Below are 27,400 nucleotides of genomic sequence, written 5' to 3' on the forward strand. Positions count from 1 at the left end.
CTTTGAGTGCTCTGACTGAGTAGAAAAGCGCTATATAAGAACTAGTCCATTTACCATTGTGGGTTACATAAGTGACGACTTACTGGGGCCGAATCACAAATAGGCTTTGGATGTCTTTGAAAATCTAGAGAGTGGCTCTCTGAGATTAGTGTATACCACCAGGAACTAAACGGGGAACTCAAAATCCAAAACAGAAAAGCCGGCACAAAATATTCCAATATTCCAATTTCCAGGCCAGGAGGCATCCTAATATATATATATATATATATATATATATATATATATATATGTGTATATATACATATATATATATATATATATATATATATATATATATATATATAGCTGTGGAACTCTCTTCCACCGGACATTCACAATATTGACTTTCTTCATATCTTCAAACTCACCTGTTCTAGACTGCATACTCACTTTAGTTCCTTTGGTCATTTAGTTTCTTGTTTGTGAATTATTATTATTTTATGTATTATTTGTGATTTGTTTTGTTTTTACCTCTGTACAGTGTCACAAATAAAATTATTATTATTATTATTAAGCACGCGCACACGCCCGCGGGCGGCGGCTGGCACCCTGACCTCTGACCCCGCCCACAGAGGGCTGCGGCCGATTCTCCGTAGACAGCGAGCGGACACACAGAGTTTGTCCGAGCTCCTGGAGGCGTCCTGCCGACACGAGCGAGCCGCTTCCCGTCTCTCTCTTTAAAGGTGCTGAAACCCGAAGCTGTTCACGAGCCTCAAACTTTTATTTACCTGCGGACAGATTTCAGGTAAGTTTGTGTGATGTGAACCCGAACTCTTGTAAAACGCGGTGATTTTTAGAACGCCTGTTTCAGCCTGAGCAGAGGAGCAGCTGAAGGTCCCTCCGGCTCGCTGTCGCTCGGCCCGTGTTCACTTAGTTACACCCGCCTGTTTACAGAAGAAACCGGCGCTTTATTTGCTGTTTGTAACGGCAGAGTCCGCCCCGGGACGCCTCCGCTAACGGCTGACACCAAACCGCTGTGGCTTCACCAAGAACGAGCTGCTTCAGGGAATCCTCCCCGAGCCGAAGTCACCGCAGGGCCGGGTGGGTCATACAGCTGTGAGCGCTCATACAGCTGTGAGCGCTCATACAGCTGTGCTCCTGCTGTCACATGCTTAAAGTTAACCTCAGACACTAAATTCAGTGAGTTTCGAGCGGAGTCCGGAGCGGATGGCACAGCTCGCCCCGTGGGTGTGTCCGTGGCTTTTAACGCTTCCAGACACAATCTGGAGACTCTGATGGTTTTAACCTTTTCACCTTTAAACCTGAACACGTGAGCCTGCTGTGCTCTAATCAGTTTATTGATGTATCAGCCCACGGGTCTTTATTGTCTGTGGGTCTATCTGTGAACGTGTCAGATCGGTGGCGCAGATTTTAGCATGTTTAAAGCATTTTAAAGGTTAGGAATCTGTTTTTGAATGGTTAAATCACCTGGTGTCAGAGTTAAAGGAGCATTCTGCTGTTTCCCTGTGAACAGCTCTGAGGGCCAGACGGTGGGTATGCAGGTAAAGGTGTGCAGCAGCTGCAGCAGGAAAAGCCCGTTTTAAACGCTGAACCATCAGTTTGTGTGTTTCTGTTTGGTGGCGCCTCTGCAGGTGTTTGTTCATCCACAATAATATAATCAGCAAAGTTATGAGACGGTAAACATCCGCACTGAGGGATGAAGAAATCTTCATCTGAATCTCATCTGCTGGGAAGGAATTTCTCCACCTACTCAGCCTGTTTTCACTCACACACACCTAAACACACCTTGACAGGTGAATTTCCTCCACTTATTTCTGCTGGTTTATGCAGTCAGTGCTCAGTTTATTAGCAGCATGTTGCAGTGAGTCCTTGGTGAATGTTTTAATCGGGGGCTCTTTTAGAGAGGGGTGCAGGGAGGACATGCCAGGGGCAGATCTGACTCAGCCTGCTCAGCCTGTGGAGCTCCATCAGCGAGCTGTGAGGAGCGTTTAGGTGTCACTAAGAGTCATACCACCAGACCAGACATACCACATATTTCACATAGCAGCCAGTCACAGCAGACTCAGAGTCTGAGAGGAGGAGGAGGAGGAGGAGGAGGAGGGCTGATGGGAAGTCTCACACTTTCATTTGTGTGTTTGTAATGTCTGTGATTGACAGCCATTATCATTTCAGCCTCTCTGGGATTAAACCCAACACGTCTGTTAGTTTTTATTACTGTTACTGAGTTACTGGATCAAATGAGCTCGTTTCTCTCTGCTCGTCTTTATTCATGCACTCCACAGTGTGTCTTTGTCTCCCTCCCTCACCTCCAGCCCCCTCACAGCAGATGGCTGCCCCTCCCTGCCCCTGCCTGTTTCTTCCTGTTAAATGGGAGTTTTTCCTTCCCACTGCTGCCAAGCACCTGCTCATAGGGCGACTGTTGTTATGATTTTGTGCCATGTAAATAAAAGCACGCATTGGGACGTTGGTGCTAAATTCAGTGAATTTCAGATGCAGTCTGGTGCAGTTTGTCCTGTGGGAGGGTTCCTCTTTATTCTCACTATAGAATAAAACACATCAGAGGTGTTGGTCAGGGATAGAATACATTAAGATCATCATCCAATAATAATTTACATCATGTGAAAAAGTGAGAATTTGTGATTCCAGTGGCTCTGTGGAGGCTGTGCCGAGGAGTCCAGTAAAGACTGCTGCAGGACCCAGACGCTCAGTCAGACCTCCACTCGAGGGCGCTTCATACAGGCTCATACGTGACCTGCAGAGAGGCCACGACGAGCCTTAAAGGTCAGCAGGGACGTACTAAAAGAGCTGAAACACACTGTCAGCTGAAACAGGAATGATGAGGTCACTTGATGTCAGGACTTTGCTCATGATTGATTATCTGTATCTGCAGGCGGTGACTGGATGTTTTAACCCTCCTCAGACTTCAGTAAAAGCCTTTGGTCTCACCACCGCGCAGGTTACTGTCTTCATGGCAGCCAAAAACAAATGGGGGACGGTGAAGGACCAAGTGACTGGAGGCCCCCCAGCAGACGCTGACGCCAGGGTGGAGGCGAATCTGGAGAATGCCGACCCCGAACTCTGCATCCGCCTGCTGCAGGTACGCAAGAACCAGAACCTCAGGGGTCCTGTGAGCATCTCATCGCTCTGATTAATGATCTGTCCCTCCAGGTTCCCACAGTGGTGAACTACTCGGGTTTGCAACGGCGGTTGAAGGCCAGCGATCAGTCCTGGATGGTGCAGTTCCTGGAGCTGCGGGGTCTGGACCTGCTGCTGGAGGCCCTGGAGCGTCTGTCGGGTCGCGGCTGTGCCCGCATCTCTGACGCTCTGCTGCAGCTGACCTGCGTGGAGTGCGTCCGAGCCGTCATGAACTCGTCTGCAGGACTGCACTTCATCCTGGACAATGAGGGCTACGTCAGGACGCTGGCTCAGGGTGGGTGGAGGAGCAGACAGTGAGTCAGATCTCCTGGTTCTCCTGGTTGGCTGCTCCTCGGTCATTTCTCTTTGAAATCTTCTGACACGTGGCACAGGTCCTCTGGGGGCGAGGCCCTGCCGATTTTAGTTTTTGGACTTTGTTTTTAAATGAATTTTCCACGTTTTCAGAATACTGCACACTGATTAACATCAGTCACTTCTCCTCATTTATTGGCCAGTTCTTCTGAAACTCGGTGTGATCATTCACCGTGTTGGAGACAGATTTTCAGTTCTTTGCTTTTTTATGTTTTCCAAATTTGTAAACAATGGAAAAGTATCATGTCAGTGACGCATTAGTTTCCCCTCCGATATGTCACATGTTACAAGCTGTGGAGCTCTCACTGAGAGCCTGAACGCTGCTTTCCCCCGTCAGGCTACAATAAACAGATCCACCTTAAAAGAGCAGAACCTGAGAAACTCCAGTAACTGTTCCAGGCTGAGGTCAGCAGGTATCTGTAAGAGCCAGGTGTATGTGCCTGTGAGCACCTGGCCTCTGAGTACTGAGCAACATTTGTAGTGTCTATGAAAAGTGACCTGCAGCTTGTAACCCCGCCCTCTCCGTGCGTCCTCAGCTCTGGACACATCCAACGTCATGGTGAAGAGGCAGCTGTTTGAGCTGCTGGCTGCTCTCTCTGTCTTTGACCCTCAGGGTCACCACCTGGCCCTGGATGCGCTCGACAACTACAAGGTATACACGTGTCCTCGTCCGCTTTCAACATCCTCCCTTCTCTGCTCACTTCCATCCTTACCTCCCTTCTGTCCTAGCCTTCTTTCTGCTCTTTGCTTCTGTCTCCTCTGAGGTGCTTTATCGCTTTACCACATTTACCTTCATGTTTTTGTGAACTCAGTGGGAATAATGAGCTTTCTCATCATTACAGAGTATAACCATAACAGCACTCTGCATAAAATAATTCTTCCTTTCTTTCACACACACACACACACACACACACACCGTCGTGTTTTCGGGCTGTCACAGGTAAACAGGTGAAGCTGGTAATGCTTTGTACATTTTTCCAAACAAAATGTGCAGCAGGTCTTTGATTCGTTCTGCTCTGACCTACTCTGATGATGTCACTAACTGTACGTAGTGTCTATAGTGACCGAGTCAGTTTGTTGGTGTGAAGCTCTGTCAGCTGATTGGATCACCTGCTCTCAGGTGTAATTATGACAGAAAACCCAGCAGGTGAGGCCAGCTGACAGGTGTGGAGGATGAGCACTTAAGTGTTAAGTGCTGGTAAATGGACTAGTTCTTATATAGCGCTTTTCTACTCAGTCAGAGCACTCAAAGCGCTTATACAACACGTTTTACATTCACCCATGCACTCCCATTCATACAAGCACTTCCATGTTTACTAAGCTAAGTGCTTTTAATTAGCTAACATTCACACACATTCACACTCCGACGGGACGGTCGGAGAGCAACTTGGGGTTAAGTATCTTGCCCAAGGATACATTGGCATGTAGCCCGGAGTAGCCAGGAATCGAACCACTGACCTTCCGATCAGTAGATGACCTGCTCTACCTACTGAGCTACAGCTACCCCGTGGTTGGTACAGATCACTTTCTTTGAACTAGTGAAACACTGAAGGGCTCGAGCTCAGGATCGTTTCATTTTCATCCCTGTGATGAAACAGAAATACTGGAGCAGCAGAATGATGAGAGCGAGCTGCTCACGCTCGTCCCTGAAGCATGTCGATGTTATCTCTGAGTCTGAGGCAGAACGCACACCTCACACCAGAGGATACAGATGTTATCGCCCTCGCCAGGCTCGTTCTGACCTGCTCTGAACATGCCCAGGGGCATGATGGGATACCATTCTTTTACATAGTCATATGCTCTGGAATTTTCCCTCTGCTGGTTCTTCTCTCCATACAACACTGTCAGTGAGCAGAGCAACACACACACACACACACATTCATCACATCAAACTTCTTATTCTCAACATGAACCTCAGATATCTTTATTGTCATCGCACAATACAATCAAATTTTGATGGTGCCATCCTCCAGGTGCCAAAATAATAAATACAGGATAGAAATAAGAAATATAAATGAAATAAAAATAAATGAGGACCTGATCGGGTATTTACAGTGAGCAGAGGTAGTGTGATGCAGTATTTAGAGTAAGCTGAGGTATAATGGCAATAAACGGTTAATTTACAATTGAGTGCAGTGTACTAAAGTGGTGCAGTGGATGTGCTGTTTAATAAACGTGGAAACAAACCCGAGTCCGTTCTTTGGACCTGATTAAAAACCGCCTGTGCTGAGGGACTTTTCCTGTGTTTGAGTTCAGAGTCTGAAGACGCAGCAGTATCGCTTCAGCGTGATCATGAACGAGCTTCACGGCACCGATAACGTCCCCTACATGGTGACGCTGATGAGCATGGTTAACGTCCTCGTGCTGGGGGAGGAGGAACTGAGGAAGAGAGACCGACTGCGGCAAGAGTTCATAGGTACGACAAATCCACACAGTGACCAAACACACACACACAGGTCAGTGCTTTACAAAGCTTCACTGTTTTTAGGCCAAACAAACGAGGGGTCGACCTAAAAACCAGCAGAGGTCCTCTGGGTGATTGTTGGAAAGCTGTGAGTGTGTGGTGTTTGCTGAGATCTTTGATTTTCACTGTCAAACATGTTTCAGGGTTGCAGCTGCTGGACCTGCTCCCCAGGCTCAGGTACTGGTTTGGTTTGTACTGTAATCCATCACTTTAATAATCAATAAGCAATTAGGTTTCCATTAGTTTCCTGTCTGTGTCTGCAGGGAGACGCAAGATGAGGACCTGAACATCCAGTGTGACGTGTTTGAGGACTCGCTGACGGAGGACATGGAGGACATGGAGAGGCTGTACGGAGGGATTGACATGAGCAGCCACCAGCAGGTCTTCACGTCGCTATTCACCAAGGTAACTGCACTACAGCTGTGGCCACAGGTCGCATTTTAATGAGCGATACACTGTCAGCACGTTCGGCGACGGCCCTCAGAGCATTCACTGCTGTCTTTCAATGTATGCGAATGACACAGCTGGTCGTTCGCTGCTGGGATCTCTTTTTTGATGGCAGAAATGACCTTTACCTGTCTACCTGCCTGTCCCCCCTCCCTCTCTGTATCTAGGTGTCCAGCAGTCCATCCTCTGTCCAGCTGCTGTCCATCCTTCAGGCCTTGTTGTTGGTGGGTCCAGACAGAGCTGAGGTCTGGCGTGCTCTGGCACTGCTGATGGATAGAGCCACCCTGCTGGCCCAAGACCGTAAGTATGGAGGCGACTTTAAGACATTCCACTTTCACTTGTGACCAATGTTCCCTCTAATTTTTCATGTGTATGGGCATACACAAAAGCTCCCTGAGCACACTGAGGACCACTGTGAGTAACATCAGATGTGCACGCTGCGGCCACACACCAGTATTACACCTGTTATAAACCAGGAATCATAGCAAGTTACATGGCTTATTAAAAGAATCAGATTACAGTGACGCTTAAGGTAGTCCAACTTCCATTCAGTCCACACTTTTCCCTTTGAAAACTCGCTTGCTACTTTGGCTTCGCTGCATGTTTTGCAGAGCAAACCTTTCTCACTGGAAAAAGAAAAACTCTCACCCAGTTTCTCTGCTTGTTCTTCTATTTGCACAAACTCCGACAGCCATTCCATCTTAAAAGAAGCGCATTTCTTTTTTATTTTGGCTTGGTGAGTGGATGTCCCGCTGCCCGTTCGCTTAGCCATGATAACGGGTTAGCATTCGTGTCTCTTAACTCCACCACACTACTCTTACCTAGCTAACCTACACAGTGCATATGGGCAAGGCACGTACACACAATGGTATGCAATGATTGGCTGCATAAGTGAACCGTATCGTATCATTGGCTGAACACCTGACACTCACTGACTTAAACTACAAAATGGGACGGAAATAATTTTCATTGGTCTAACTAGTTTACGGTTTATGTTGGATTAAATTTTTTTGCGCTGCATAGATTTGTCAGTCAGTCAGTCAGTCAGAATACTTTATTGATCCCAAAGGGAAATTACTACTGTTACAGCTGCAACCGTTTCATTTAAACGAGTAAACCTAAAACACAATAACATACACTAAAGGCATAAAAGTATAAAGACTAAAGACTAATTTTCTTGTGCGCTGAGAATGTGCGAGCACTGCGCGACTGCGCAGGCGCGCAGCTCAGCGGAAACATTGCTTGTGACTCATGTTGATCCAGCTCTGACTGTTTTGGTAGATCTACCCCAGATCGTCCTCTCTTTCTTTGATCAGCCTATTTTATTAAAAGTAGATCAATAATAACTAATGATTGAATGCAGAGTGGGGTATAAAAAGAGTAAAAAGAGGTAAATGAAAAGAAACAGTGCATTATGTGAACCCCCCAGCAGACTAGGCCTATAGCAGCATAACTAAGGGAGGGTTCAGGGTCACCTGATCCAGCCCTAACTATAAGCTTTATCATAAAGGAAAGTTTTAAGCCTAATCTTAAAAATAGAGAGGGTGTCTGTCTCCTGAATCCAAGCTGGGAGCTGGTTCCACAGAAGAGGGGCCTGAAAGCTGAAGGCTCTGCCTCCCATTCTACTCTTAAGTATCCGAGGAACCACAAGTAAGCCAGCAGTCTGAGAGCGAAGTGCTCTGTTGGGGTGATATGGTACTATGAGGTCTTTGAGATAAGATGGGGCCTGATTATTCAAGACCTTGTATGTGAGGAGAAGAATTTTAAATTCTATTCTAGATTTAACAGGGAGCCAATGAAGAGAAGCCAATATGGGAGAAATCTGCTCTCTCTTTCTAGTCCCTGTCAGTACTCTAGCTGCAGCATTTTGGATCAGCTGAAGGCTTTTCAGGGAGCTTTGAGGACAGCCTGATAATAATGAATTACAATAATCCAGCCTAGAAGTAATAAATGCATGAATGAGCTTTTCAGCATCACTCTGAGAAAGGATGTTTCTAATTTTAGAAATATTGCACAAATGCAAAAAAGCGGTCCTACATATTTGTTTAATATGTGCATTGAAGGACATATCCTGGTCAAAAATGACTCCAAGATTTCTCACAGTGTTACGGGAGGCCAAATCCAAAGTACCTCACAGAGAACACAGTGTGGTTTCATACATAAGACTCTAAAGGAGGACCTCAAGGTTCAGTTTTAGGCCTTGCTTTATTTTCTGTTTATATAAATCACACTGGGAACAATCTGTTTAAAGGAGACATATCATGAAAATCCACTTTTTTAGTCCTTAAATATAATTTGTTGTGTACTTTGAGTGTGTAGCAGTGCAGGAAATTTAAATGTATTTTGTCCCGGTGCTGCGTAGATATCTTTATATTCTTTTTGGGTCATAATTTTCAGGCTGTTCAGTTTCCTCTGTTTCCTGTTACCTTTTCTTTCCTCTTCCGTCACAGTATTTGCTGTGGAACTGCAAAAAATGTCTGAAATGTGTCATTCACATTTAAAGAGACCGCACCAAAACGAGCTGCTCTAAGACGCCTCAGAACAGGTGTAAACGAGGGGTCTGTGGAGCTGCAATAACGAGGAATTCAGACCAAAGCATTGCAGTTCTACTTCATACAGACCACAATGAATGATTTATATATGAAAAAGAAGGATTTAAAAGCACGATATGTGCCCTTTAAAGCTAAAGTGCTTCTTGAGTGTTAGTTGGAGTTTCTTTGACTCAGGCTGTTGAGGAGCTTCAGACTTTCAGGTTTCACTGCAGTTTAATGCTGCTTCTAAGTATTCATAGCTCACTCCCAGATCTCAGATGATGGATTCACAATGTTAGTATTCAGTGTTAAGTAAGGGGGTCACTGATTGGTCTCTAGGCCTGTACGGCATACTTGTATACATGTCAAAATATTAGTGACATGTGCGAGCATGCTGCTGGATAAATAGATGAAAAGTAATGTGGATCAGTATTGTGAAGGTGACTTTAACTGGTCTGTTTTTCTGGATTGCAGCTGAATTAGATTCTGCCGATGGGCTGCTGGAGAAGCTCCTCCCCCAAAAGTCCTACGTAGCCAATCACAGGATCCGTACTGTCGACAGGGCGGTCCAGGCTAGACTACCAGACAGTCCTCCTAGCCAATCAGAGGCACTCACCAAAGATGCTGTGAGATCCACTGCTTCCATAGTGCCTCCTCAGGCTCCTCCCTCTTCCTGTGCTCCCCCTCCCCCTCCCTTACCTTGGGCAGTTGCCCCTCCCCCACCCCCTCCTCCTCCCTTACCTGGTGCAGGAGCTCCTCCCCCACCACCACCCCCTCCTCCTCCCCCTCCCTTTCCCTTACCTGGTGCAGGACCTCCACCCCCTCCCCCTCCTCCAGGTGCCATCACAGCCCAGACAGTTCAAAGTCTGGGCAGGTCATATAACAGCTCCGCCCCTAACACAAGCCACACCCCCTGCCCTACACTGCGGATGAAGAAACTGAACTGGCAGAAACTTCCCTCCAGACTGGTGTCGGGTGAGTTCGTGCCGTGTTTGCTCGGGCCCGTGTTGGCCCCGGCCGGGTTCTGATGTGGATCGAGCTGACCTCTCTCTGTGCATCCGCAGACCACCAGTCTTTGTGGACGTCGTCTTCTGACTCCATGGAGCCGGATTACTGCAACATTGAGCAGCTCTTCAGTCTCCCTCCGACTGAGACCCAGACCAGGACCAAATCCAAGACGGAGCCCAAAGAGGTGCTGCACTTTTCACTGTCCTCACCTTACAGCGTGTCCGCTCGGTCCACTTAGCTTTTCCACGTATACATGTTCAACTCTGTCCACAGGTTTCCTTCATCGACGCCAAGAAGAGCCTCAACCTCAACATCTTCCTCAAGCACTTCAAATGGTGACAGATTCTTTTTCTGAACGCTGCAGCCAATAGAAACACACCTCTGCTGTGACATCACCTTCACTGTCTCACCTTTTCTCTCTCACCTGCAGTTCCCATGAGGACTTTGTGGATCTGATCCGAAGGGGAGACAGGTCTGTGTTTGATGTGGAGGCCCTGAAACAGCTGATCAAACTGCTTCCAGAGAAACATGAGGTCAGAGCTGAGGTCACCTGTTCTTCAAAACCTGTCCCTCTGTCTTCATCTTCTTACACCTTACACCTGTCCATCCTGGGGGACCTCATCTTGTCCTGCTTGTCCCCGTCCTCTCTCATCTAATGTCCTTCATCAGCACCACCTGTCCTTCACCTGTGCTCTTCATCCTCAGGTAGAGAACCTGAAGTCTCACCAGGCAGACCGGGACAAGCTGGCATCAGTGGATCAGTTTTACCTGCAGCTGATTGATGTTCCCAGGTGGGAGGACAGCGCCATCTGCTGCTCACATCAAACACAGATCAGACATGCTCACGTACTGCTCAGCAGAGGTCTGCTCGCTCATTCATGGTGTGTGTGTGTGTGTCTGTTGCAGTTACCCTCTGAGGATCGAGTGCATGCTGCTGTGTGAGGAGAGCAGCTGTGTGTTGGAGACTGTGAAGCCCAAAGCTGAGCTGTTGGTCCGAGCCTGCCAGAGTCTGTATACGCACAAACTACACATTCGAAAACACAATAATTATACAATAAACAAGTATTACACATTCAAAACACAGAAAATCACACAGGATGAAGGCAGCTGCAGATGGATGGACTTACCTTCCTGGTTTGTTGTGTTGTGTCCAGGTGTGAAGGAGAGCACCCGGCTGCCCCGCTTCTGTAAACTCATCCTGAGTGTTGGAAACTTCCTCAACTACGTGAGAATCACTTTTCTGCCCATCTTGTAATCTGATTACTTTCCTGTTTACTGTGAGTCAGCTGCGTGATCACAAGCACTGAAATCCCAGTTAGACGTTAGTTTGTTATTTTGTAACATGAAGCTTTTACAGTCGTTCACTCGTCAACAGGCTGTAAGGACGGAGACAGCGATGATGTCACAGATTTATAATGAGGCAGCTGCAGCTGTCAGACTGTCAGTCAGTTCCTCTGAAACATTTACTGTAGTTACTGTAGCATCACTGTTACATCACACTGATCTGGATGAAGCTGATGACACAGAACACACTGATCAGTGATCAATGATCGATCATTGGTCGTGCTGGAAAAGCTCACTGATAGAAAAATGTCTGATCCTGGAGATGATGGGAATGTTTGAGTGAAGATGAGGCTGAAATGATTTGAAGACTTTAAAAATCTCCTAAATCTGTGATCATCAGCAAACCGTGTCCGAGTCCACCTGCACAGCAGGAGGATCCAAATGGATCAGGATCAGGGATTCAGACCAGATAAGATCCAGATCCAGTTCAGGCTCCAGTCATTTCCCAGCTCATCCAGTCTGGATCCGTTCATAACGGATTCATGATCTGCATTCTTTAATTAAAATGTCTCATCCTCACAAACTGAAATATTTAAAACCTATAAAGCTGAGACATTTCTGAGAACATGAAACTGTGACTGACCTCTGACCTTTGACAGTGACTCAGACTCAGAGTCTCTGCTGTGGCTGTCAGAGGGCCGCCATCGGTAATTGAAGCTGATCTCAGATCAGAAACATTTAAACTGGCAGAAATAATGAAGTTCCCCATTAAAAATAAAGTGAGCTTGCTATTCCATCAATAGAATAAATCTGACTGAAATGATTATCAGCTGCAGCAGAAACAGTATTTAATGTCATCACTGACCAGAGGTCAGCTCTGCTGCTGTCACTAATGTCACAGCTCCATCAGTAAACTGGCTCTGAGCTTTCAGGCTGCAGCTGAATCATCAGATTAACAGTCAGCTTCATGATCAAAGTTCAGGTTGGGTCAATGACAGCAGACATAACAGAAATAATATATTTGATATCAAACTTTATTCAGTCTGTGATGACGACAGCAGGACCGAGCTGATTAAAGTGACTCTTTCCTCCCTCCCTCACGCTCAGCACTGACACGGGTCCACTGGGAATTCAGATAGAGGGTCTGCTCTCTGTTTACGCGTTGCCATGGTGAATGCTGGTATTGATGATCCCTTAACTCAGAGTGATCATACTCAGAGCTGATTGGACTGACTCTGATCAGCTGTTCTGGAACGGGAAATTCACTTTTTTTTTTAAAAACTCAGTTTGTTAAACCTGATCCTGGATCAGGGACCTGGACTGAAAAATGAAGCCAACACTGAAGCAGCAGACCTGCAGTCCAGCAGAGGCAGCAGTGAGTCAGTCCCCATAGACTCCCATGTTAAACCTTCAAACAGAAATAAACATGTTTACAGCTGATACAGAAACTGCTTTGCTCTCTGTGGATAATTCACCCCTTCATAGCAGCTGTACGGGGGAGGATGTTTCTATAACTCACCTGTTTAAATAAAGTTTGCATTATTGGGGCGTGGCCTCTTTGACTGACAGGTGGATGGTGGTACAGGCGGCTGTAGCTGCTAGCTGTCTGCTAGGCTTCACCTCAGCTAATAGAGTCCCTGAACTGGACCTCTGGACTGTGTTGGTGCTGTTGGAGCCTTTTGGAGCATTTTTAATGCAGTTATCTGACCAATATTATGGCTGCTGTGGCTTCACTGGACTAACAGACCATCCAAGAAGGCGGAGCTCCAGTTTGTTGAGTGAAATTCAGGATTTTGATGTTACTAATGTGTAGGTTTTTGTGTGTGTGTGTGTGTGTGTGTGTGTGTGTGTGTGTGTGTGTGTGTGTGCTAACCAAGCCAGTTAGCATTAGCCTATAGCTTAGCACGCAACCCTCTTGTCCAAACATGGTCACTTCCTGAAATAAAAAACAACATGGCAGTGAACAAAATGGTAACACTGACAATGTGGTGGTTGTGTCTGTTTTTATATGCAGTGTGTACGCTGCTGTAGATCCAGGCAGGTGCTGCTCACCTGTGACTCATCTCATTGCACAGCTCCACCTGGTGGCACAACAGCAAATCTACTTTCAGACGGTTAATTTAGCTGACGGCCGGATCATAAATGTGTCTTATTGAGCTGAAACAAATCATAAAGGATGGCGGTCTTGTTTATTCTTGTGATCAGTCATCATGTGATGTGTGGTTTTAACTATCAGGGGACTCACACGGGGAACGCCGAGGGTTTTAAGATCAGCACTCTGCTCAAACTGACAGAAACGAAAGCCAACAAGTCGAGAGTCACGCTGCTGCACCACATCCTGCAGGTAACACTGGTAACGCTGGGAGCACTGGGAGACCTTACAGCGCATCATAACTCAGGTGCTGCTGTTTTTGTGACCCTCAGGAGGCTGAGGAGAACCACCCCGACCTGCTCAACGTGCCCGCTGACCTGGAGATCTGCGCAAAGGCTGCTGGGTAAGTGCCGCTCAGTCGCCTCCATTCTGTTCGATGGAGGCAGCTCAGGTGTTTCTGATGTTTCACCTGTGTGTTTGTGCTGTCGCTGTCTGACTCCACCTGCAGGCTCAGCGTGGACTCGATTCAGTCTGAAACAAATGCTCTGATCAAACGGCTGAAAAACTCTGAGAGGAGCGTTTCCTCCTCATCTGATGACGTGAAGGAGCAATACCTGTCCACCATACAGGTAAGACAGCGCCCTCTGCAGAATGAGGTCCATGAATGAGAAATCCAGTCTGTAAACTCACTAACACACTTTTTGTTGGAAAGACCTGCTGTTACAGGTGATGTTACAGGTGAGCTTACCTGTTCTTCTTTGTGGTGTTTTATTAGGAGAGCCTGCGGGCTGTCGAGCAGCTGGAGGTGCTGATGTCATCGGTGGAGCAGCAGAGAAAGGACTTGTCCGCGTACCTGTGTGAGGACAGCAGCAGCTTCTCCCTCGAAGAGCTCTTCAGCACCATCAAGACCTTCAGAGACCTGTTCCTCCGAGCCCTCAAGGTCAGCGGCCAATCACAGAGCATCGTGCTCCGCAGCCAATCACAGGGCAGCACGACTCAGTCTGCAGCACTGATCCTGGCGCACACCAACACATGCCATTCAAACAGCTTCTCAGCCGGCCGGTCGGTTCCACTCTGACCCCGACCGACCCGTGATGGCGTTCTGCTCCGCCCTCACAGACTGTCTGTGCTGTGAGCAGCAGCGTGAACGAACCATCGGGGACAGATCGGATCGCTCCTCACAGAGAACGTGCTGTGACGGGCTTCGGCTGCTTCTTCACGTCCGCTTTGACTCTTCTCTACTTGTTTTTTGTTCTGTTGCAGCGTTTCTAATAGTCTGACCATTTTCTGCCCTCAGGAGAATGAAGCTCACAGGGAGCAGGAGAAGAGGAGGAAGAAGCTGGAGGAGGAGAAGAAACTCAGAGGAGACGCCCCCACTGGCAAGACCAGTGAGTCAAACACCGTCATTCCACCTTAAATCCAGTCTGCAGAGTGTGACTCTGAGGAGGCGTCGCTGTGGTTTCAGAAGGAGGCGATCTGTTTTCTTTGACCACGACAAGCGTTCGTCCACGTTTCAGCTAATAAAGACACATTTGGTTGCTGTCAACATTTTTCAGTAAAAGATTTCTCTGCAACAATTTATCAGCAACTAAGTAGTTCAACATCTCTGCATTTAGTCATAAAATAACAACAATCAATTTATCACCAATTAAATGTCTGAGCAGCAAAACAGTGAGACAGCTGCTTCTTAGTTTGAACACGAGCAACGCATTTCTGCAACAAGCTCCTGACGTCAGCGAGCAACTAAATGTTTCAAAAGATTCTAAGAAATCATCTTAATGATTTTGGAAAGTATGAATGAATGTCTCAGCCAAAATTTCTCCCTCATCTTTGTCTCTGTTAACTGGTTACATTTGTCTCTGCAGCAGTTTACCAGAAATTTATTGTCGGTTTATCAGCAACTGAATAACTGCAACCATAGAAACCGTCTCTGTGCTGCAGTCAGGATGGACGTGCCCAATCAGGACGAAGGCTGCATCATCGACAACCTGCTGGCTGACATCAGGAAGGGCTGCAACCTGAGGAAGACCAGGCCGCGGTCTGAGAGGGCCAGCAGGGTCCACGGTGAGGACTCAGCTGGACTTCTTTATTCTTCCTGCTCTTCACTGCCTCTGTTTGACCCTGTTCTTGTCTTTAGGTCAGCCTGGGGTCACTCAAAGGTCACTGGCCACAGCCCAGCCCCATTTGTCCACGTCCAGCCAATCACAGGAGCCTCCAGAGGTGGTCCAGTTCCCCACAGATCCACCTGCTGAAACCAGACCAGAACCAGAGCCAGCAGGACCCGATGGAGGTCTCTCAGAGATCCAGAACCCCACTACACACTCCATGACTGAACTTCAGGGCGTGCAGTCTAAATTGGACTCTGATCCTACACTGGAGCAGGAAGTCCAGCTCCGAGCAGCTGATCCAGCAGAAAACCAGGATGTTAACCCGGGCAGCGAAGACCCTAACCCGGGCAGCGAAGATGATTCTGGTCCACAGCAACCCTCAAAGACCTCCTCAAAGATCAGATCAGCAGGTAGAGTGAAACACAATGCGCAGGTCAGAGGTTTGCGTTTGAGTCGAGGCGTCGCCCACGTTTACTTCCTGTTTGCTTCAGGCTCGTGCTGTTTGTTCTTCAGTGTTTTTACGCTGCAGATGTTCAGAGGCTACTGAGGCTGAACACAGCTGGGCTTAGTCCGTGTTAGCCGGCTCAACAAATCCTAAACCCCATCGGAGACGGTGGTAACATGATGGTGGTTATTCTTTAGAGCGGGCTCTCTGCTTCAGGCGCTCTCAGCGCTGCTGTTTGTTTCTGAGGCCACACAGCTGAAACTTTAACGCTTCCCTCCCACAGCCTGATGAGGGAGACGTGGAAATGGCTGCAGTCTGTGGAGGATCAGAGTGGGATTGCTGTGACTGAGCGGCTGTTCTCGGTCTGTGTTTCCAGCAGAGACTCAGCAGCAGGTCAGAACCAAGCAGAACAGCATTTAGACGTTTGCATCAGCATATGGATCCGTGCAGGTTCAGTCTGAGCTGCTGTGACCTCACAGCTTCATTCAGCTTCAGTAACGAGCTGCTCATAGAAACGTGCTCCCAGCAGAGTCTGCATCACTCTGAGAACACGCTGGAAACAAACGCCAGCTCATTTTAAACTGACGCTCTGAACATCACCTGCTGCTGACCAGGTGAGGCCTTCAGCATCAGTTACCATGGTGATCTATCAGGTTTAAAAAAAGCCACTAACCCGTTTATCTGACTTCACAGTCACCGTCTCTGCTGGGTCAGTTTGGTGTAGCTCTGTGACCTCTGTGAGGTCACGGCATCTGTTCCTCTTCCTCAACTTCACCGTTTCCTGTAACGCGGCGGCCTGCGCTCAGGTTCAAGAGCGTACCATCACAGAAACAGCGGGCGCTGATCTGTATCATGCTGAAGTGTTGATGATGTAATCCGTTTTCTACCTGTAAACCAATCACAGCGTCTCTTTGCTTTGCAGGAGGCGGCGGTCACACAGGAAGAAAACGCTCGAAGAAAAAGAAGACCTGTGTACTTCAGTGAGGTGAGTTCATTCAGGAGAACCTGATCAGTTTTCCCTGCAGAGGGTTTCTCTCTGGGCGGAGCTGTGGATCTCTGCTGCTGCTCCATCTGAGGAATTCAGTTATTTAATAACCAGAATTCAAAGCTTCCACAGCACAAACGTGCTTCTCTTTTTTTTACTGCTGAGATTTTTGTAAACTTTGAGGTGTAAAGTATGAGCTGACCTCCTCCCAGCTTTAGGAATCTGATCATGTTTCTTCTTCTGTGGTTCCAGGTGAATGGAGGGGGACTTGTTTCCAGGGTAACAGGACTGCACCTGCAGGAAAACAAACTGATTAAAAGATCAAAAAGAAAACTCACCTGAAAACATGTCAAGACTTCTGATTGGCCACATACATGAAATCACTGTACCTGAGCTCACAATTGGATTCTCTGTAGCGTCCAGCAGGGGGCGACTCCTCTGGTCTGATGTGTATCACCTGTCTGACCTCAGAGCACATTCACCTTCCTCCTGACAGCTTTTCAGATTAAAAGCGCACTCCCGCCACCACCACCACCCCCCACCCCACCCCACCCCACCACCACCACTACCAATACCACTACCACACACAGACACAAACGTTCAGGTACAGATGAGTCCCCCCGAGTTTTGAGATTTTATGTTCTTATTGTTGCAGAAAATGTTCTGCTGAATTTTACTGACTTCACCTGTGAGAATAAAAGTTGTTCCAGCTCTCTGAGTCTCCTTTGAGTTTTTAAAGCTCACAGAAGCGGCGGGCAGGTTCAGGTTTCTCTCAGCTTGCTCCAACAGCTGCTCCAAAGGACTCAGAGATCATCCCAACCACCACCGCCTCCCACATCTAAACATTTCTCAAAGATCAGGAACCAAACCTCAGGCAGAACTGAAGAAGCTGGTGCTGAGGCCACACCTGCAGGTGCTGTTTAGGTGTGACACACCTGGCACACAGAGGGACAGCTCTGCTCCAACAAGAGGTCAGTGGGCGTAGCAGATGTGGAGCTTGGCCCAGTTTAGAGGTGAAGATCCAGCTCTGGTGTCTCAGCTTCACCAACACTTCTTCAAGAGCGGCTCGACACGAGGACTGTGACAGCTGAAACCATGTCTGCATACGTCTGTGCTGGTGGTTCTTGAAGCTCTGACTCCAGCTGCAGTCCACTCTCTGTGAATCTCCCCCACATTTTTGAGTGGCTTTGGTTCCACAATCCTCTCCAGGGTGCAGTTATCCCTGTTGTTTTTACATCTTTTCCTTCCCTTCGCCTCTCTATTAATGTGCTTGGACACAGAGCTCTGTGAACAGCCAGCAATGACCTTTGTGTCTCGCCCTCCTTGTGCGAGGTGTCAAAGGTCGTCTTTTGGACAACTGTCAAGTCAGCAGTCTTCCCCGTGATTGTGTAGCCTACAGAACTAGACTGAGAGACCATGTAAAGGCCTTTGCAGGTGTTTGGAGTTAATTAGCTGATTAGAGTGTGGCACCAGGTGTCTTCAATATTCAACCTTTTCACAATATTCTCATTTTCTGACATACTGAATTTGGGCTTTTCATTAGTTGTCAGTTATAATCATCAAAATGAAAAGAAAAAACATTGAAATATATCAGTCTGTGTAATGAATGAATATAATATACAAGTTTCACTTTTTGAATGAATTACTGAAATAAATGAACTTTATCATCATATTCTAATTTTATGACCAACACCTGTACACACCTTTAAATAAATTCTGCTTCTTATGTGAAATATCGCGAACTCACCTGAGTCACCTGCCCTCTCCTTACAAGACTCAGCATTTATTATACACTGCAGGAGGAGGAGCACTTTTTAATCAGAGGTCAGGTCAATCAAACCTCTGATATTGATGTGGTCAGGTAAGTATCAGGTAATCAGTTTCAGCTGGTGTTCTTGAAATTACCTTATTTTTCGGACTATAAGTCGCATTTTTTTGGGGGGGGGGGGTTGATAGAATCTGAGACCCAGAGCAGAAATGCCATCTTGAAAGGCAATTTAAAATAATAATGGATTAAAGAACAGGGCGAACACGGTTACGCCTACTTTATGTTAACATAACACATTCAGCTACATGAAGCACAACAAACTGAGTTATTCAGATAACCACACCATAAAGAACATGCTAACAAGTTTACCAAACCATCAAGCCATTGAATTCTTCATCCTCGGTGTCACTTCTAAAAAACTCTGTACACTCCGTAGGTAGACGAAGCGCCGCTTCCTCTTCTGTGTCCCTTTCGTCAGACTCGTCGTCAGTTGCAGTTCCAATTATTCCGGCCTTTCTGAATCCCGACAGGATGGTTTCGGTTGTCACTGAAGCCCATGTTTTGTTGATCCATCCAATGACTTCCAGGAAAGTTGGGTGGCGCATTCTCCCAGTTGCCGTTAAACTGTGCTCTCCATCCATCATCCACTGCGCCCACAGGTTACGCAGGACTGCCTTAAAGCTCCGGTTCACGGAGATGTCAAGTGGCTGGAGTATTTTGGTTCATGTGTTAATAATTTCACATATACGTCACTCCGGAGTATAGGTTGCACCCCCGGCCAAACTATGAAAAAAAGTGCGACTTATACTCCGGAAAATATGGTACCAACAGGGGCACTAGAGCAGCAACAATGAGACACCCCCCAAACAGGAATGGTTTCACAGGTGGAGGACACTCACATTTTCCCTCCTCATCTTTTCTGACTGCTTTTCACTGGTTCTGCATTTGGCTAGGGTCAGAGTCACTGCTGGTAGCATGAGGCCATACCTGGACCCTACAGAGGCTGCACAGCTACTCCAACTCCTCCAGGATGGCACATCAATACATGAGAGGGTCTGGAGAAGCCATCATGCTGCCTGTAACATCGTTCAGCATGACCGGTTTGGTGGTGGGTCAGTGATGGTCTGGGAGGCGTATCCATGGAGGGACACACAGACCTTTGCAGTCTAGGCAACGACACCCTGACTGCCATCAGGTATCAGGATGAAACCCTTGGACTTGAAAGACTTGAAAGTAGAGATGGGTTTAAAAAATGAATGAAATAAATGACATTATTTCAAATGAAGTAAAGAAAAAAATTACATTTACAAGACAAAGGCATTATAGAGTAGGAGGAAAGTCAGCTAAAGTACTGGCCTGTAAATTAAAGCAACAACAATAAAATACTATCTATAGAAGAAAAGACCCCAATCAAATAATATATTTTGTAAATTAGAAGATATCCAATAAGCTTTTTTAACATTTTAGAAGGAACTTTTTAACTCAACTGGAAATAGACGGCAACAATATGTCTGTCTTTATAGATACTACTGAGCTACCAACAGTGAGGGAAAATTAAAATTCAGGTCTGATAGCATAAATTACAGAACTCAAAATCAGTATAAATCAAGCAAATAAAGCTCCAGGGACAGATGGGTTTCTGTCCCATCAGTGTGTGAATCAAGATTATAAAATATTTACATATATCATTGCTAAAAGAACTGAGAACATTTTAACTCAGGTTATTAGCTTGGATCACACGGGATTTATTAAGCATAGGCAAATTCAGAATCAATTGGTACTTATAAGTTTACCTGTAGAAAAGGCTTTTGATCGGGTTACTTGGGATTACCTTTATAAATTTCTGAGTAAATTCGGATTTCATCCATTATTTATAAAAGCAATATATAAGCATCCTAGGACAAGAATTAAAATTAGCGGGGTTCTTTCAGATACAATACAGTTACAGAGAGGGACTCGTCAGGGATGCCCGTTGAGCACTCTACTTTTTACCATTTTTAAAGTGACCTTGAGCCAGGGGGTGAAGCACAATAATGATATCAGCAGAGTGAAATGGCTAGAGCAAGAACATAAGATTTCTCTCTTTGCAGATGATGTTTTGCTTTATATAACAAACCCGAATTATTCTCTTCCCAATCTTTTAACATATTTGGAATCTTTTGGTTTACTTTCAGGTTATAAGCTCAATATTCTTAAGACCCAAATACTAAGCTTTAACTTCTCTCCCAGTCAAGATTTACAATCTGAAATACACTTAATGATAAAATATACACTGCCTGGCCAAAAAAAAAGGTCTCACGCTAATATTTCATTGGACCACCTTTAGCTTTGATTACAGCATGCATTCGCTGTGGCATTGTTTCAATAAGCTTCTGCACTGTCACAAGATTTATTTCCATCCAGTGTTGCATTAATTTTTCACCAAGATCTTGCAGTGATGATTCTGACCACTGTGCAAAGCCTTCTCCAACACATCCCAAAGATTCTCAATGGGGTTGAGGTCTGGACTCTGTGGAGGCCAATCCATGTGTGGAAATGATGTCTCATGCTCCCAGAACCACTCTTTCACAGTCCGAGCCCGATGAATCCTGGCATTGTCATCTTGGAATATGCCCGTGCCATCAGGGAAGAAAAAAATCCATGGATGGAATAACCTGGTCATTCAGTACATTCAGGTAGTCAGCTGATCTCATTCTTTGAGCACATAATGTTGCTGAACCTAGACCTGACCAACTGCAGCAACCCCAGATCACAGCACTGCCCCCACAGGCTTGTACAGGAGGCACTCAGCATGATGGGTGTCCAATCTTTATTCTCCCTCATTATGCAAACCGAAGCCTTTTTTTCCAGTTAGCCTCACTGGTTAGTGGTTTTCTTAAGGTTACACAGCTGTTCAGTCCCTTGAGTTCCCTTTGCATTGTGTGTGTGGAAATGCTCTTACTTTCACTATTAAACACAGCTCTGAGTGCTGCTGCTGTTTTTCTTCAATTTGATTTCACCAAACATTTAAGTGATCGTCGATCACGATCATTCTGGATTTTTTTCCGGCCACATTTCTTCCTCAAAGACGATGGGCCCCCACTGTCCTTCCAGTTTGTAATAATGTGTTGGACAGTTCTTAACCCGGTTTTAGTAGTTTCTGTAATCTCCTCAGAGGTTTTCTCTGATTTGACCCTTCTCAAACACACTGAACTCTTTTCTTTTTGATATGATTGTTTAAGGAATGAGAAGCAACTCATTGCACCAGTTGGGGTTAAATAACTTGTTGTCAGCTGCACTAATTGTCCAATAGGAGGCTTGTACCTGTTTGCTTAGTTAAATACAGGTGGTGACTTTTTTTTGGCCAGGCAGTGTGCATTCTGAAAGATATTTCAAAAATGTACGAGGTAAATTTTAAGCCTTTACTTCAAAAAATTTATGAAGATATTAAGAGATTGAATTTTATTCCAAATTTAAATTTTGAGGCATGGCTAGAAATTTTTAAAATCAATATTTTGCCAAGGATCCTTTTTTGTTTCAAATATTACCGATTGAAATACAGGATAAACAATGTCATGAATGGGATAAACTTCTCTCCAGGTTTATTTGGCAGCAGAAAAGGCCCAGAATGAGGTACCAAACATTACAGTTAGCAAAGGATAAAGGTGGCTTTGCCCTGCCTTGCATGAAGGATTATTATTTTTCAGCTAATCTTAGGACCCTGGTGTGTTGGTGTGACATAGAGTATCAAGCTAGATGGACAGAAATAGAAAGGGTACTATCTGAAGAATGTCCACTCCAGGCTATAATAGGAGATGAAAGACTCATCAGAAAGCAATTAAAACAAGGCAATCAGTGGATTAATCCTCCATCCAAAATATGGCTTAATTTAATAAAAATACATGACTGGATTTTACGATGGGTCATTTAAGACTTGGATTTTATTCATAGCCTGGACGGTGGATTTAAAACATGGACTAAAAAAGGCTTAACTTCTTATTGTACCAGCTTAAAAATAATCAATCTTTTTTTGTTTTTAGAGCCTTACAAATTAGGCATTATATACAAAGCTCTATATCAAAAGCTAAGAACATGTTGGAAATGCCTAATTTGAGGATACTTGTTAACACATATATAAATTATAGTGACCTTCAAGAGATTAAAACTATAAACACGAATTATATTAAACAAAAATGGGAGAAACAGGCAAACTCTTTAATATGTATTGATATTTGTTTAAATGTTCATTTCAGTGGAAAACAACAAGTTCAAACTTATGGAGATGTTTTGGATGGAAGTCTATGTGTAGATTTGTTATTACACCCAAACAAAGTAAATATCATTCAGGTGACTCTGGTTGTTGGAGAAACTGTGGAACATAAGCAGTAAATCATTTTCACTTGTTTTGGTCTTACACTGTTATTAATAAGTTCTGGAAGTGTGTGAGGTGGAGGCAATCTTTGGAAACCAAATCTCATTGAATTGGAATGAACTTTTATTTGGACCCTTGTATATAAAAGATGAAGAGAGTAAGCACCTCTTTGGCATTTTGAGTTTAGCAGCCAGAAAGGCCGTCACAACGAGATGGTGGAGTCAGAATGGCCCATTAGACGAGTGGCAAGGCATAGTTTTTTAATATGGAGTGAATAGTTTCTCTAATAGACTACAGATAGTGCTATATGTGAGTAAGAAGACCGGAGATTTTATAATCTGGGACACCATCTACATCACTGTTGGAATTTCCCTGAAATACTCGTTTATTTGTTTATTTAAAAAAAAAAAAAAATTTTTGTATTTTTAATTTTTTTAATTTTTTTTGGGGGGGGGGGGGTTCTTCTCTTGGTTAATGTCTGTAAGTTATTTAAAAATATATGGTAAATTGCTGTGTTTGACTATGTAATAAAAAAAATAAAATAAAATGATGAAAGTCTGCAAAAAAAGAAACCCTTGGAGCTGTCAGAGCCCACGCTGCTGCAGTGGGTCCTGGTTCCTCCTGGTGCCTCATGTGGTGAGAGTATGCAGGCAGTTCCTGGAGGATGAAGGAGCTGATACCACTGATACCACTGACTGACCCCCACACTCTCCTGACCTAAATCCAACAGAGCACCTCTGGGACGTTATGTTTCGGTCCATCTGATGCTGCCAGTGTCATGTGTTGGTGTGGATGTGGACGAGTGTGGACTTGGAGGCAGAGTGGAATCAACAAAAACTGACCTTTGATGTGCTGAAGCAGATAACTCACAGTAAGGGTTTAAATTCTCAGAGGCAATGAGAAACTGTGGGGTACACGGCTGAAAGTAATCAGGGAAAACAAGACAGCGAAGCAAAACAAAATACAACACACACACGAGACGAGGCTGACAAAAGAAACCAGGAACAGCTTCAACAGGAGGACATGGGAAACACGGGGAAGGCAGCGTAAGGACTAAAACACAACCTGCTGTACAAATAAACCAGAAGCTCCAAAACATCGTTACAGGAAAATCACAACAACAACAACAACAACAACAACTAAAACACCGGCTCAAAGACCCAGGACCACGACAGCCAGACTCAGACTGTCCAGGAGCTCCGTGATGCTCTGGTCCAGATCTGGGAGGAGATGCTCCAGGACACCATCCGCCGTCTCATTAGGAACCCCCGCTGTCAGGCATGGAGCACACGGGGGCCAAACAGGCTCCTGAGTCCCATTCTGAGAGGAATGTTGTGGCCGCAGCATTTTTCACTCTGATTTTGTTCCACATCAGCGTGGATCAAAGATCAAACATTCAAAACTCGAGCTAAAATGAAAAATAAATGTTTAGAATAAAAAGCAGCCGTGTGGATGACGTCATCATACCCCTCAGCCTCCCGGTGTGAACACCGGGATGACGTCATCCAAAACCGGAGCTTCCCGTCCTGAGGCGACGACGCTCCGAGTCACGTGACCTCGGCCAGGAAACTCAGGCTGAGATTATTGATGAGAAGGATCGGTGCCGATCCTGGTATCGATGAGGAGCTCTGCGTCATGATGAAGCTGAAACTCGTCACATCACCACCGGAAACCGTTCCGCCTTCACAATAAGAGTACTGAGCCTACTTAAAGTTCAGTACCTCCCCTCCCCCTTATTTTCAGAGCGGTAGCCCTGATGTGACACTGTGACCTCTGAACAGAGTCTCTCGGTGTTTCCGCGGAATGAAAAGTTGTGGATGTTTCTCATTACACGTGTCTGGTGAAGCCCATCCACACGTTTCAGCAGAGGTTCAGCCCCGATGCTTTTATTGAGAAGGCCCCGCGCGGCTCTTCCGGTGTGGTGGCCGCTAACGCTTTGCGTCTTGACGCAGCGGGTGATTGCTGGTGCGTCAGGAGGAGGCAGACGGGTGGAGAGATGCCATAGGAGCAGCAACAGCAGCAGCCGCGAACCGATCCGCTTCCCGACCGTCCGAGTCCGGGTCCGCGGGACGCCGCTCATGCTCTGCCCGCTCAGCAGCGCGTCAGCCCGGGTTACAGGCAGCGAAGAGCAGCGTAAGAGCGGAGGCAGCATCTGGAGGTAAGACGGGAAGAGGAGGAGGGCAGGGCGTGGAGGAGGGGAGCGCACTGTCTGTCTGTCTGTCGGTACTGGCGCCTCTCCGCGGCTGCAGCCCGGACGGACTGCTCGTGTCCGATCTGGAGCCGCGGATGCATCGCTGAGGCCCGCAGGGATGCTGCTGACGAGCCGCTCCTCTCCTCCAGCATCCTGATGTGTGTGTGTGTGTGTGTGTGTGTGTGTGTGTGTGTGTGTGTGTGTGTGTGTGTGTGTGTGTGTGTGTGTATGATACTGTTGATCGTAACGGTGGTTATGATGTCACAGAGGTGAGCACGTGACCAGCTCCAAGGTCGCATCTAGCCAGGTTCACGAGGCTGCTGCCGCTCGCAGGTCACGTGATGTGGCAGGTTACCCTCCGCACAGACGTTTGGACCGAGACCGTTTGTGTTGTTGTGTGTCTGTGTGTGACCGCCTCAGGCTCCTGTTTCCAGGGGCTCAGCTGGTATTTAACCCTCTGCGGGCGGCGCGGCGGGGTTGTCCTACAGCCTGGTCTTCACTGAAGTTTCCTCGGGGTGCTGTTTCAGAAACCAGCACAGACCCGTGGAGGGGTCCAGGGATCAGCCCCTCTCCAGCTTTTTTACCTGCTGTGTCTATGACAGCATGCTGAGGGAGTAACCCACACCCGTCCAGCTTCGGAGTGAGCTGTGCAGTCACACCTGACCTCCTGAAAAACACACAGTAAAGGTCCAGTTTCCTTGCTGCCCATCACCACACAGCGCAGCCTGTCCGCACAGCCGCGGCTCTGACCGGAGATCAGTGACTGGTGGAGGAACTCATCAGCGGATTGAAGGGTCTGATCTCTCATGTTTGCTCACGCTGAGCGTCTGTGTGTCTGCCTCTGAGCGGATTAAAGCTGCTGCGTCTCACTTTAACCAGGAGCGTCTGTGCTGCAGAGGCTCGATCCTCCAACTGCGTCTGTGAGCGCTCCTGCAGAATCTCCACGCTGTCCATCTGTGTACGTGAGCTCAAAAATGTCAGTAACAGTTAATTCAGTTCTTTCAGGAAAGTATCAAAGCTGAAGGTCTGAACTTCTCAGACTGATGCTCAGCTCCAAAATCCTCTGAGGGGGTGCACAGAGGCTACTGTCCAAATACCTTTGGACCTGATGTGTGTCTGTGTGCGTCAGCTGAAATCTGTGTGAACTCACAGCTGTATGGGTTCATCTGTGCATATTAGATTAGATCAGATTAGATTCAATTCATTGCACATGTACAGTTCACGACAACAAAATGCATATGAAACAGTGAGAGTTTCAAATTCATTCATTTTGTCCTTCACGGATCTGTTTACATTAAAAAATCATTCTAGACTCTGCCTGCACTGCACCGAGCAGCAGACAGCATCTTCTGCCTCTCACTGACTTCATTTCCCAGGATGCTCTGGGGTTTCCCAGTGGGCTGTGAAGATGAGTGTGACATCATGGTTCCTGGTGAGCAGCTCAGGGACTCGACACCGCCTTCCCCGAGAGATGATCTTTGTAGGTCGAGAGGACTGCGAGCTCATGCTACAGGTGAGGCTGGTTCCTGTGTGTGTGAGGTGGGTTCCTGTGCTGGTTCCTGTGTGTGTGAGGTGGGTTCCTGTGCTGGTTCCTGTGTGTGTGGGGCGGGTTCCTGTGTAGCCGCTTTTCCACCGACGGTGTTCCAGTGCCGGTGCCAGTATTTGAACCGTTCAGCGGTTTTTCCACCATGAACGCTCTCGGTGCTCGGCCACAAAACGGGTTCAACTCCGGCCCCGCAAACTAGCTGGTCTGGAACCAGGAACGCGTGCCGAAAGCGGCAGAAGAGCGTGACTCTGCCATCTCAACATCCAGTTTTCTACCATATTACATGTGTATTACAGGAGAAAAGAGAAGCGATTTTCACAGCTGTGAATTAGGTTGGGCTCTAAAGGCCCTTTACGTGCGTTAAAAATATATTTCGGACTCTCCTGTTCTTAATGCAGCCGTTCACACCGACCGCGTCATTTCACAGGACGAATTTGCGGCATTTATTTTTTCGGATCAAGTTCGATTTTTCTGACTTTCGCAAGCGAACAAACAGGACTGACCAATCAGAGCGCTGCATTTAGCAGCATGCGAGGTCATAGCTCAAAACGCGCACCGATGTACTGAATATACAGTGATGTGGGAACAATAAAATCATAATATTTTACCTCAGACACACAGCTACACGCTGCTCCGGGTCAGTCGGCTCTCTGATATTATCCTCTGCCTCCTC

At 46.5% G+C, this 27,400-nt stretch overlaps 2 protein-coding genes across 6 annotated transcripts in view; both read left to right on the top strand.

Moving 5' to 3' along the window:
• The first annotated feature begins 599 nt into the window (after positions 1–599).
• LOC115774189 (inverted formin-2-like) lies at positions 600–17,574 on the top strand. Of its 3 annotated transcripts, none has more exons than XM_030721337.1 (25): positions 600–784; positions 2,647–2,781; positions 2,891–3,097; positions 3,169–3,430; positions 4,044–4,159; positions 5,764–5,923; positions 6,115–6,148; positions 6,235–6,376; positions 6,586–6,718; positions 9,424–9,924; positions 10,014–10,141; positions 10,231–10,292; positions 10,388–10,490; positions 10,663–10,748; positions 10,864–10,964; positions 11,112–11,182; positions 13,478–13,585; positions 13,666–13,736; positions 13,842–13,962; positions 14,109–14,273; positions 14,631–14,721; positions 15,275–15,397; positions 15,471–15,851; positions 16,809–16,871; positions 17,124–17,574. In XM_030721337.1, exons 3-24 carry the CDS (start codon positions 2,969–2,971, stop codon positions 16,868–16,870), a joined length of 3,150 nt encoding a protein of 1,049 aa, XP_030577197.1. In that variant the 5' UTR covers positions 600–784; positions 2,647–2,781; positions 2,891–2,968; the 3' UTR covers position 16,871; positions 17,124–17,574. The 3 variants fall into 3 exon arrangements, with proteins under 3 accessions (XP_030577197.1, XP_030577199.1, XP_030577198.1); XM_030721338.1 differs by lacking the exon at positions 600–784 and adding an exon at positions 958–1,080; XM_030721339.1 differs by lacking the exons at positions 15,471–15,851; positions 16,809–16,871; positions 17,124–17,574 and having other exon boundaries at positions 15,199–15,338.
• Positions 17,575–24,975: 7,401 nt separating this feature from the next.
• The window catches only part of cep170bb (centrosomal protein 170Bb), a 39,713-nt gene continuing 37,288 nt past the window's right edge, over positions 24,976–27,400 (top strand). For all 3 annotated transcript variants that reach the window (XM_030721329.1, XM_030721330.1, XM_030721331.1), the window contains exons 1-2: positions 24,976–25,148; positions 26,558–26,694. In XM_030721329.1, the coding sequence (XP_030577189.1) occupies positions 26,590–26,694 (105 nt within the window). In that variant the 5' untranslated portion in view covers positions 24,976–25,148; positions 26,558–26,589. The remainder of the gene's footprint in view (positions 25,149–26,557; positions 26,695–27,400) is intronic.

The sequence above is a fragment of the Archocentrus centrarchus genome, chromosome 24 (genome assembly GCF_007364275.1).
Source record: "Archocentrus centrarchus isolate MPI-CPG fArcCen1 chromosome 24, fArcCen1, whole genome shotgun sequence".
NCBI lineage: Eukaryota > Metazoa > Chordata > Actinopteri > Cichliformes > Cichlidae > Archocentrus > Archocentrus centrarchus.

Coding starts and splice junctions, on each gene's coding strand:
- LOC115774189 (XM_030721337.1), top strand. CDS start 2,969: ATGGCAGCCAAAAACAAATGGGGGACGGTGAAGGACCAAGTGACTGGA. Junction 5,924..6,114: donor ACTGCGGCAAGAGTTCATAG/GTACGACAAATC, acceptor AACATGTTTCAG/GGTTGCAGCTGCTGGACCTG. Junction 13,963..14,108: donor AATACCTGTCCACCATACAG/GTAAGACAGCGC, acceptor GTGTTTTATTAG/GAGAGCCTGCGGGCTGTCGA.